The sequence below is a fragment of the Clupea harengus genome, chromosome 23, assembly GCF_900700415.2.
Source record: "Clupea harengus chromosome 23, Ch_v2.0.2, whole genome shotgun sequence".
NCBI classification, from domain to species: Eukaryota; Metazoa; Chordata; class Actinopteri; order Clupeiformes; family Clupeidae; genus Clupea; species Clupea harengus.
This window is the reverse complement of record NC_045174.1, coordinates 17,932,983-17,945,482: the sequence shown is the minus strand read 5'-3', so window position 1 is coordinate 17,945,482 and position 12,500 is coordinate 17,932,983. Positions and strand designations below refer to the sequence as shown.

Sequence of the window (12,500 nt, the reverse complement as noted above, 5' to 3'; positions counted from 1 at the left end):
GCACACTTTTTGATCTCTGAAACAAAATCTCTCTCTCTCTCTCTCTCTCTCTCTCTCTCTATCTGTGTGTAGATCTGTGCCTGTATCAAACATATTATCTGTGTGTGTATGTGTGTGTGTGTATCAAAAACATATTATCCCTCTCTCTCTTTCTCATTCCTTCTCTTACGCCCTCTCTTTAGGGAAGTCCATGGACCCCCAGTATCTCTTCCACTATGCTGCCTGTGATATCATCTGTTCCGTTATTTTTGGCTCTCGATTTGACTACGATGATGCTTACTTCAAGGAACTCATTGCCATGATTGCGAACGTGACTAAATTAGTCATTAGCCCTTGGGCAATGGTACTTTTAAGATCTTTTATCCTTCTATTTATGTATTGATCATATTTTTGTATTCATGTTGGTTCCATAAATTATATTCATTGTTTGTGATAAAATGTTTGCAAATCAAAATATAGGTCAATGCCACTACAAAATCATGTTTTGATATTTCAATAATTTTCTTTCAGTCCACTTCACAGTTTTGACATGTGGCTTCTTCTTCTGCCTTGTGGCAGATCTATGAAATTGCTCCGTTTATGAGGAGATTCCCTCTGCCGTTCAATCGGGCTTTTTATGTAATCAGCTGCATCCACAGCCACATACTCAAAGTGGTTAGTGAGCATAAAGACTCATGGGTTTCAGGCCAACCTAGAGACCTCATCGACTGCTATCTGGACGAGATGGAGAAAGTGAGTGTGTGGGAGAAGGCAAATCAGAATATGAATATGCTATGCAATATATACTAACTGAACGTCCCTAGTAAAAGCTGAGTTTTTGTGTTTGTGTGTGTGTTAGAGGGCAGACAAAGGTACCTCCTTTGAAGACAGTCAGCTGGTGGCCATGTTGTTTGACCTGCTGATGGCAGGAACGGACACCACCTCCAACACCCTGAGGACAGCAACACTCTACCTCATGACCCATCCTCACATACAGGGTACGAGGTCCAACTCCCCCTTCATCAAATATAGGGTTGTTTTGTAAAGACATGTGTTGTGAGTATGCTGAATGTGTGTGTGTGTGTGTGTGTGTGTGTGTGTGTGTGTGTGTGTGTGTGTGTGTGTGTGTGTGTGTGTGTGCACTCAGAACGCTGCTACCAGGAGATAGTGGAAGTGCTGGGGTCTCGTGAGCAGGTGTTGTTTGAGGACCGGCAGGCCATGCCTTACGTCCAGGCTGTGATCCACGAGGCCCAAAGAGTAGCTGATACTCTTCCTTTGAGTTTGTTCCACACCACCACCGCAGACACACACATCCAGGGCTACAGCATTCCCAAGGTAACACTCACTGTCACCTAGTAACAGCACAGAGTACAGTACACTAATACCTAGCTTATCGTTAGCTTCTTGATTAGCGATAGCAACTGAGCGAGTCTCATCTAATGCACTCTTTCTTTTTGATCTAATCTTTTATTTTCATGTTTTCTTTTAACTCTTTTACCTTTTTTAATCTCTTATTTACTATGTTGTTTTATTCATTTGCGAAGCACTTTGAATTACCAATGTGTCAAACTGTGCTGTATCAATAAACTTGCCCTGCCTTGCCTTGCCTTGATGGATAATCTCTTCTCAGCAAGTCACATCATTTTTGTTTATTTTTAGCCTTGTTACCTTGGTGATTATAATGACGGCAGCATGAATGAAGAAACTGTTAGAGAAACTGCATGTAAAGCTTGACTGCTTGATGTCGCCCTTTAAACCACCATGAGAGTAAACAGGGCCCTGTCCTTATTGATGGTGTCTCTTTAACTTCCTTTCGCTCTTAACTTCTCTCTCTCTCTCTCTCTCTCTCTCTCTCTCTCTCTCTCTCTCTCTATAGGGCACGATGATCATTCCTTGTCTGTCCTCAGTGCTTCATGCGGAAGACCAGTGGAAGTCCCCGCATGACTTCAACCCCGATAACTTCCTGAACGAGAGGGGAGAGTTTGTCAAGCCTGACGCCTTCATGCCCTTCTCTCTAGGTAGCACACATATTTAATTATTTCTGACATTATAAAAAATGGATGAATGAATGAAGGAATGAATAAGTTTTACTTTGCCAGTTTAGATCATTGGATTGGTTTAGTATGTGAAGTAGTTGTGAATCCTATGGTGTTTACAGCAGTATATCATTGGGTTGGATGGATTAGTATGTGAAGTAGTTGTGAATCCTTTGGTGTTTACTGCAGTATATCATTGGGTTGGTTTAGTATGTGAAGTAGTTGTGAATAGTGTGGCGTTTACAGCAGTATGTCTTCTGGTTCTTCTCACAGGTTCTCGTATTTGTTTGGGGGAGGGGCTTGCTCGTATGGAACTCTTTCTCATCCTGGTCACGTTGCTGCGCCGCTTCCGATTGGTCTGGCCAGAGGAAAGGGGTGTTCCTGACTATGGCATGGTCTTTGGAGGAACGCAAGCACCCAAACCTTTCCAGGTCACTGTCCACCTGAGAGGGGGCATGAACTAAATGTTGTTGTCCTCTTTAAGAGTAAAAGGTGTCCGTGTTGCCTTTTCTAGGTCTGCTTGTCTGTCATATCTATGTAACAGGACAATATTGACCGTATTTTCCCAACTATAAACCGCACCGTATATAAACAGCAGCATGGATGTTATTGTTTAAAACAAACCCGTGCATTGCCCGCACCCATGTATTAACCGCAGTTTATTCAATATTGCATCATCCTGTCATGTGAAAATAATTGTATGTAGTATACATATACATAATAAATGGAGGCGAGTGCCTCTAGCCATTCACTAATTACATGGGATGGGCAATTCAAGCAGAAACGCTACATCCCCCCCTTGCGCACACACACACACACACACACACACACACATACACACACACACACACACACACACACACACACACACACATAGGCACTGGTGAAGCTCATAGGCCAATTCCCTGTGAAGTGGATAAAAATGATTACTGAAACATTGATGAAGAAAAAGAAACCCCGCAACCTGGGAGATGAAGACTCTCCAACCATACAGGCTGAAGAGGAAATGAAGACGCATTTCGAAAACCACACGGAGAGGGTGCGTCAGAATCTTCTATCTCCCAGGCAACCCACTAACATTGCAACCTGGAACATCAGGACCATGTACACAGCAGGAAAAACGTCAGTCATAGCAAGTGAGATGAGGAGATGCAAGATCTCTATCCTCGGTCTGTGCGAAACCAGATGGCTCCAGACAGGAGAGGTGAAACTGGCCAGCGGTGAGTCCATACTCTATTCTGGACATCCGGATGATAAAGCACCACATACAGAGGGAGTGGCCTTTATGCTCTCCAAAGAAGCACAGAGGGCCCTCATCAGCTGGGAACCCATTAATTCCAGGCTTATTACAGCAAGATTCAAAACTACCCATAAAAGAATCAACCTACAACTCATACAGTGTTATGCACCCACCAACAACACAGAAGAGGAAACGAAAGACATTTTCTATAACCAACTACAACAGCTGCTCCAGGCCAGGAAAGAAAAAGACATCACTATACTCATGGGCGACATGAACGCAAAGGTGGGAAACGACAACAGTGGATACCAACTGGTGATGGGGAAACATGGAATCGGCTGCATGAATGAAAACGGCGAGAGATTTGCAGACACCTGTGCTGACTACAATCTGGTCATAGGAGGGACAGTCTTTCCACATAAACCCATCCACAAAGCCACCTGGATGTCACCTGATCACACTACCGAAAATCAAATCGACCACATATGCATAAACAGGAAGTTCAGGCGCTCTCTCCTAGATGTCCGTGTGAAGAGGGGGGCAGACGCTGGGTCAGACCACCACCTACTGGCTGCAAAACTCCAGCTCAAGCTGAAGCGAGGCAACAACCCCACCAACACAAGAACAAAGTTCAACACCCAGCTCTTCCAGGACATAGGAACAACTGAACTGTACCAAACCACCTTACAGAACAGGTTCCAAGCCCTGCAAGAAGAACAACACAAATCAGTGGAAGAGCACTGGAGCAACCTGAAAAACATATGGAAAGAGGCGTGCCTAGAAGTAGTGGGGAGAAAAGCAACAAACCATAAACCTTGGTTGTCAACAAACACACTGAAGAAAATTGAAGAAAGGAGGACAAAAAAAGACACACTAAACAAAAGCAAAACCCGAGCAAAAAAGGCAGCAGCTCACAAAGAATATGAAACAGCAAATAAAGAAGTGAAGAAAAGCGCAAAATGTGACAAGCGGAATTACATTGAGAATTTGGCACGGGAAGCAGAGGAAGCAGCTGGAAAAAACAACATCAAAGAACTCTATATGACCACCAAGAAACTAGCTGGTAAGTTTAGACAGACAAACACCCAGATCAGGGATAAACAGGGACGACTTCTCACCACCAAAGAAGAACAACATCGAAGGTGGACAGAACACTTTAAGGAGCTGCTCAACAGACAGCCCCCTGCCCAAAAGGTAGAGATCCCACCAGCCACACACACGCTGGACATCAACTGTGGCCCCCCAACAAGATCTGAGGTGAGGAAGGCCATCAAGGAATTGCGACGTGGCAAAGCAGCAGGGCCAGATGACATCCCATCAGAGGCTCTACAAGCAGATCTCGACACCTCAACCACCATGCTCCACCAGCTAATAAAGACCATATGGTTGGAAGAAGGAAACATACCAACAGACTGGAAGGACGGGCTCATTGCTGTCATACCAAAGAAAGGAAACCTCAGGGATTGCAACAGCTACCGAGGGATCATGTTGCTATCAACACCAGGCAAAGTGTTCAGCCGCATCATCTTGGAGAGACTTCGTAAGGGGGTTGATGATGAACTGAGAGAAAACCAAGCTGGTTTCAGGAACAAAAGATCGTGCACCGACCAAATTGCTAGCCTCAGGATCATCATTGAGCAGTCTATAGAATGACGAACACCTGTTCATGTCAATTTCATAGACTTTGCAAAGGCATTTGACAGTGTAGACCGTGAAATGCTATGGAAACTCATGGCACACTATGGAATCCCCACAAAGTATACCAACATCATCAAGAACATGTACTGGGACATGCAATGCAACGTACTCTTCGAGGGATGCGCACAAGAAAAATTCAAAGTACTCACTGGCGTGAAACAGGGCTGCCTGCTTTCCCCTTTCCTCTTCCTTCTATGCATTGACTGGATCATGGTACAATCAACCCACAATAAAAAGACTGGCATCCAGTGGAGTCTAACAGAACATCTGGAGGACCTCGACTTTGCGGATGACATCGCACTACTCTCCCATAGCCACCAACAGATGCAGGACAAATCCGAACTGCTAGAAAAAACAGCAGCTGGACTTGGACTCAAAATAAATGGTCCAAAAACCAAAGTAATGCGGATAAACACCAAGAACACGGACCCAATAACCATCGGGGACCAGACGCTGGAAGATGTCGACAAATTCACCTACCTGGGAAGTGTGATAGCTGTTGATGGTGGGACAGAGGATGACGTGAAGACAAGAATTGGGAAAGCAAGAACAGCATTTAACATCTTAAACAAAATTTGGAAAAGTAAAAACATCTCCCTCAAGACGAAGCTTCAAATCTTCAACTCCAACATCAAAACCGTGCTGCTCTATGGCTCCGAAACCTGGAGAACTACCACCAACATCACAAACAAACTACAAACCTTCATAAACCACTGTCTAAGACGCATCCTTGGAGTCTTCTGGCCAAACACAATAAGCAACATCAACCTATGGGAATGCACAAAACAAGAAACAGTAGATATACAGCTGTTAAGGAGAAAATGGAGCTGGATTGGACACACACTACGAAGAAACACAACAGCAATAACAAAACAGGCACTGACATGGAACCCACAAGGCAAACGGGGTAGAGGACGACCCAAAAACACCTGGAGAAGGAGCACAGAGCAGGAATTCAAGAAGAAGGGGCTGACGTGGAAACAGCTGGAGAGGATGGCTCAGGACAGACGAGGGTGGAAACAATTCATCAATGGCCTATGTTCCGAGAGGAATACAAAGGCTTAACTATATATATAAATGTCTTTTGTAGCATACACTGGCACTGGCACTGGTAATGAGTAATTATTATGTTTGCAGGACTCTGTTATGGTTGTGGGGCGATGTTTTATTTTTTTCATTATTATTATTATTACATCAAATGTAATAAATCAATAATACAGTGGAACTGACCTGTTATATCGGTTGCATTATGAGTCTATTTGTCAAAAATCAACACCATCTAATGACATTTCTTTAGATTCTTTAAGTTTGATTTTGAGTGAGTGTTTGTGTATTCTATGTTAATATTGTCTTACACTGTAAAAATGATTAAGTGCCTTCTACCGGCATTTCATTGGCTTTGTACTTGTACTCCACACAATATCAATAAAGCTGATGCTAAGTCCCTTCCTGTTTACTAGATTATGTTTTCCTTATTGTATAATTTATTCTTCAGTTCTGTGCTGTGTTTGTTTACTCATCTCTCTTCTCGTTTCAGACACTTCACGCCTTGCCCTTGTGTGTGTGTGTGTGTGTGTGTGTGTGTGTGTGTGTGTACACCTCACTCCCTGTCCTTGTGTGTGCCCAGCCTTTGTTGATTGTCTGCCCCGCCTTGATTGTCTGCACCTGTCCCTCATCACCTATTGTATTTAGCCCGTGTGTTCTTGTGTCTCGTTGTCAGTTCGTCTTAGTTTTCCCCCGTGTTTCTAACGTCCCAGCGATTTCTCCATGTTTAGTGATATTCTAGTGTTGCCGACCTCTGAACGTTTAACGAACCCTGTTTTTGCCTCCTCCCTATTGGATTGTCTGCCTGGGGGGTATTCGTCGTACGTGGTTTAGTGACAAACCTGGATAAGTTAACTCAGAGTAAGTGGTAAACCTCCTAATAGAAGAGCCCTCTGACGTTGTTTTTCTAGGAGAATGAACTAATGGGGGTTCTTTTATTAGGAGGTGTACCACTTACTCTGAGTTAACTTATCCAGGTTTGTCACTAAACCACGTACGACGAATACCCCCCTGATCTTGAAACGCCTGCCTGTGTACCGAACCCCAACTGACCCACACCGAACCCTGCCGTCGCCTTCTCCTTGTCTTTCCGTGTACCGAACTCTGATAGTAAACGTTTTTGATTTTTCTTTATCCCTGTCTCTGAGTTATGCAATTGAGTCCAGCTCACAATACAGTCCATTTCAGCTGAATCTAATCTACATTTTATCTTGATAGTATATGTGGAAATATAATTCCTCCAAATCACAGATTTTAACAGTATGGTTTATTTAATATGTCTAGCTAAGAGTAATGTCTTTGATTTTGCACAGTTCAAATATGACCTCAATTCTGACATCAAATGGAAATGTTGTAGTATGTAGTATGCCTGCAAGTGTGTCTCAGGCATAATAATGTGAATGGGTGTCCATTTTCAGGAATCAACCCGGACATCTATGCTAATCTGTTTTTATTACATGACAATTGACAATTAACTCCTTTGGTTTGTTCGCTCTTCTTCCACACGGTGGTGATGTGTGCTTCATGAACGTATTAGACCATTATGTCATCAAAGCTCAACATTGACTGACTGGCACTAAGGTGAGCGGGTGGCATAATATGGAATAATTGACGCAGATCATCAATCAATTGATCAATAAATCAATCAATATATTTTTTTATATCTATATATATTTCCCATCACATTTTAAGATCATATTGTCTAAGAGATTAGACGATGTTTACAAAGCCACGCCTGTTGAGCTGCCGCACATTACCAGTCTATTTTGTTAAGTATTTAAATATATTGGCTCATACTGGCCTAACTGGCTCATATGTTAGCCTGTATGTGTATCACACAACGTTTCCCCGCATATCCAACACACCGGTACCGCCAATAGAATCGACCCAACTGACACTGACCAGTCATTGACAAGTTATAGGCCCGCCAATTTTATCCGAAGAGCGTATTTATGTCACAATTAGTTATAGATCAGCTATTTTGCAAAATGTAAACGAGACGCTAGCCTACTATTTTGTATTCTCACTAAATTATTCAAATCATGCATTCCGTCTTAAAGTTTTCTGGTACCCCATATAAATGATTAATAACGACGCCTTTTTATTTCTTGTATATTTTCTTTGTATATTTTAACTACGACTCCCATAGTGCACCGCACAGCGGCGTCGGCTCTTGAGCTGTCATCCTGACCGGAGAGAAGAAATTGGTCCAGCATCCCAGAGAAACGGAGTAGCAGCCCAAGGACATAAAATGTTGTGAAATCTTGCCCCCAATCGCTTTGCATTGCCGGCGAGAAATGTTTGCTTGATATGGAGTGGATTTTCCGAGGATGTGCTTTCACGTAAATATCTGTACACATATCGCATGACTGTTTGTCAGTGAGGAATGCCGACCAGTTTTTGCCATCGGGGTTAATGCAGAAAAAGCTGCAAGATGAAGAAACAGTTCAATCGAATGCGACAGCTCGCTAACCAAACGGTGGGCAGGTAAGCGTACCTCTTTTGACATTTCGTTGAGCTTGTGCAGATTGAACTCGCGCGGAATGGCTTCATGTTCATTCGGGATACATTTGAGAGAAATCAAGTGTGGTGTTTGACAAATACACTTGGTGTTCCGGCATGTACACATTATCAGATTGCTATCATTGAATGATATCATCTAGATGGACGTGTGTTTGGTGAAACCTCTCTAGCAAGGCGTATTCTTGGACAGGTGTGGATGACAAACGAAATCTGTCTAGACTGTCACTCCTTGTCCCTTTGGAGATGGGGGGGGGGGGGGGGGGGGGGGGGGGGGGGGCAACATCTCTATGTATAGACCTCTGTATTCTGGTGTATCAGCGAATGTTTAGGTTACGTATAATTAAGCGACAAGTGCAAATGTCGTCAAGGGGTGTGGCATCTCAATCCTTGAAGATGGCCATCTGCGATATTGATCGGACGCAGTGGAGGAAGGCTGTGGCGTAGGCCTGTGTGTGTGTGTGTGTGTGTGTGTAACCACTCTTATGTGTTTGATTTTTAGCTGATTGTTTTAGGAGATCGTTCGAAATATCTAATGTACCGTAATTCAGGTTCATGCACGAAAATGCAGGACCAAGGATTGGACATCATTCTGTCAGTCAGACATCATTCCCAATCGACGTGTCTCGATGGACTCCTCAGATGTACAATGTATAAAATATAAAAATATATGTAACATTATGTTGGCTTGAATGTCGGACAGAAATACTGATAAGCAGTTAATATGGGCAATGTTGTCTTGTAGCCTACATGATGTTTATGTGGTAGTGATGTCGTGGCCGTAAAACCCTCCATAACAACAAAAGGGTTAATGGCATTGTAGGTGAGAATGACAGCACAGGCAACGACGCCAGTAAATGTGTAAGTGTATGTGTAGGTTCCCATGACAACTGTGCCAATATGAGTGTGTGTGAGAGAGCGTGTGTTGCTGGCTCCCTAAGGCTGGAATTTGTGGAGTGGAGTCTTACTTCAGTTTGGTAAAGGACTCTGAAATTAGGTTTTTGTATTTAAGTATTTGTGAATAATTGTTATTTACATATCTTATATTGTAGTGTATATTCACATCTTACAGTATTTGACAAGGCTGCTGTTTAGCATATTTAGCTGAGTCAGCAGGATTTGAGCCATGACATGAACGCCATGAAACACAGCAATCATGCTTCAAAAAGGAGGGAGCATCAGAAGCTTACAAGCCTGTCCCATCAGCAACCCGGTCGAGGAAGAGGCCTTTTTAAAGCATACATTAAGCTCAGTTCTGTCCTTAGACACACCCTTCACGCGAAACTGGCAGGCCAGCCGTCATTACATGCCTGTCTGGTTGTTTACTGTCGCGGGGATCAATACAAATGATATTGACTCTGCTTTCCTCCCCCCGGCAGAAAAGACCGGGCGGTAGTGGCTTCTGTAGTAAAATACTTAAATGGAGCTTTGCTGACACCTCTGACGCCGTTAGCCATGACACAGCACATTTCTCTGCTCACTCGGTGTGGCAGGCAGCTCTTCGACTTGAAAGCTGCCATATGTGAAGCCAGCAGTTTCTGGCTCGCCTCCATCAGATCTGCCTGCCATAGGAGTCCACCTCGATCCTCAACGTGCCTTGGTCGTTGGAGGTGTGAATACAGAAGAAAAAAACACTACTGGTGTGTGTGTGAGTCTGTGTGTGTCTGTGTGTGTGTGTGTCTGTGTGTGTGTCTGTGTGTGTGTGTGAGTGTGTGTGTGCCTTGCACGTTGCCCGGGGATGCCCTCATGTTTTGGAAACTCCCTCGTTAGTTTGTGAAGCTAGCGGTTTCTGGCTCTGTTCCATCAGACTTGCCCACCATAGCAGTCCAGCCCAACCCCTCAATACGGCCGTTCATGTCAAATAAATGGCAAGGGGTGCGATTACTTTTGGAAATTCCCTCGTTAGTTTGCTCATTGGAGTGTGTTTCTGTCTTCTTGAAAGCTTATTACAGGGCCCCCTGGAGTGTCACAGAAACATATTTTTTTTGTTTTAGCAGAAACAGCTCTTTTAGTGATAACCATGTTTTGTGCAGAGACAGCTAGCTTAAGTAACTCCAAGAACACATGTCCCAGAGCAGCTTAATGAGGTGCTGCGTGTTTGGTGGAGGTGTGAGCACAGAAGGAAACACTGCGTATGTGTGTGTGTGTGTGTGTTTATGTGTGTTGGTTGGTGGGTGTTTCTGTGTCTGTCGTGTGTGTGTGTGTGTGTGTGTTTCTCTGTCTCTGTCTCTGTATATGTGTGTTTGGTGGTTGGTGTTTCTGTATGTGTATTTGTGTGTGTGTGTGCGTGTGTGTGTGTGTGTGTGTGTGTGTGTGTGTGTCTGTGTGTGTGTGTGTGTGTGTGTGGGTGTGGGTGTGCGTGGTTGTATCACCTGCCTGGCAAGGAACCTGAAGCCCTCACCTGGCCAGGTGTGGCATCTCTGTAACGTGATACCCCCCGCACCCTCAAAGGAGAACCAGCCGTGGCAATTAGTAGCATTCAGCGGGCAGGAACACCAGCAGGCATCCACAGATAACAGCACTGACCTTGCGAGGCCTGGCACTGCGGTGGCCCAAAGGGATGTGTAGCTCCATTGCAGCCCTATGCCTGAACTCCACACGGAGCGCATTTCTCAGCTTTAAGGGTTCTACCTAGAGCTAGTGAAGGTTCCACTTAGAACCTCTGAGGCAGAAAAGAAAAAAAAGGCTATTGATACTGTGTGAGTGCCCATGAGTTCTGCGGAGAACCTTTAAGTAGAACGTTTTAGAGGGTTGTGGAACCTCAAACTGCAGGACATTCAGTACACATCCATGTAAACTCATAATGTTTACGTGATCACGCTCATGCATCTTAAGCAACATCTTGAATATGAGCATGACTGTGAAATTACATGACCATGTTGGATGGAAGCATACTAGTATTAAAACTCTGGACAGTAATGGACATGGAGGTTTGATTGATTTACTGGACTGTAAGTCACTCCATATAAAAATGTCTGCTGGATTTACTAATAGAGTTTATCCGTAATGCTTTATGGTACATGGTATGCAGCTTATATATGGTGAGGGATGTGGAGTATGTGGTGGTTAATGTGTTTATTTAAAATGTTCATAATTTTATTTGTGGGATCTACTAGAATAGATTTACTTACTTTAAAGTTCCAAAAGCACATGATTTATCCTCATACTGTACATCTCTATTCATAAAAGCATAACAGGTTTGCCATCCACAAACTAGATGATACAGCCCAAAATTGTGAGCATGGATTAACAGTAAAAAAAAAACACACATAGAGGACTGTGATTAAAAATCCCTTTAAATCCCATATTTGTGAAGCCATTCACCTTCCTAAATGACTAATCTCCCTATTAGATAAGATGTGGCCTCTAGCCATTTTCTCCAGTTAAACGTCCCCCTCTCTAATAAAAGCATCCCAAATGATGTGCTTATGCTATTAATCTGGGGTAAAGCTGGACCGCTCGCTCGCTCATTTTTATTTAAGAGAGTTGTAGCGGGATGGATGGCTGGGATAATCACTTCAGCTGCTTATTTTTAGATTTTTTTCTTTTCGTTTTTTTTTTTTACCCCATTCATACTTTGGTGTGGTTGTTCGAGGGAGAGTGTTTTTTTGTATACTTGTCTCTTACAAACTAGATATAGTTGAAGACTGCATTTGGATTCAACAATGCATGCTGCCTGTTCTGCTAAAAGAAAACCTGGTAGTTTAGGCCCTGGTTGAGGAGAAAAAACTAAGTGTTTTGTGTGAATCTGAGAATGGAGTTTAATGGAAAACTGAACATGAATGCATCTCTCTTTGTATGTGTGGCCTAAACATGTCCATGCCCTTTCCTGGTTCTAAATGTCACCCTGTCATTTTGGCAGATGCCTTCAGATAGGCTAATCCTTTTTTCTTTTCTTGTCAGCTCAAGTTTTATCTCTTGTTTTATAATTGATTTGACAAGCAATGGGGAAATTGAAGATTCTAGGTCTCTGGTAACTAAAC

The 12,500-nt window shown here is 43.4% G+C and overlaps 2 protein-coding genes across 2 annotated transcripts in view; both read left to right on the top strand.

Annotated features, from left to right (window-relative positions):
- Positions 1-2,681, top strand: part of LOC105892982 (cytochrome P450 2F2-like) — a 4,271-nt gene extending 1,590 nt beyond the window's left edge. The window contains exons 4-9 of the mRNA XM_031560627.2: positions 183-343; positions 559-732; positions 839-977; positions 1,127-1,314; positions 1,856-1,997; positions 2,289-2,681. Coding sequence (XP_031416487.1) covers positions 183-343; positions 559-732; positions 839-977; positions 1,127-1,314; positions 1,856-1,997; positions 2,289-2,479 — 995 coding nt within the window. The 3' untranslated portion in view covers positions 2,480-2,681. The remainder of the gene's footprint in view (positions 1-182; positions 344-558; positions 733-838; positions 978-1,126; positions 1,315-1,855; positions 1,998-2,288) is intronic.
- Positions 2,682-7,869: 5,188 nt separating this feature from the next.
- The window catches only part of LOC105892981 (rho GTPase-activating protein 44-like), a 68,704-nt gene continuing 64,073 nt past the window's right edge, over positions 7,870-12,500 (top strand). The window contains exon 1 of the mRNA XM_031561642.2: positions 7,870-8,484. Within this exon, the coding sequence (XP_031417502.1) occupies positions 8,432-8,484 (53 nt within the window). The 5' untranslated portion in view covers positions 7,870-8,431. The remainder of the gene's footprint in view (positions 8,485-12,500) is intronic.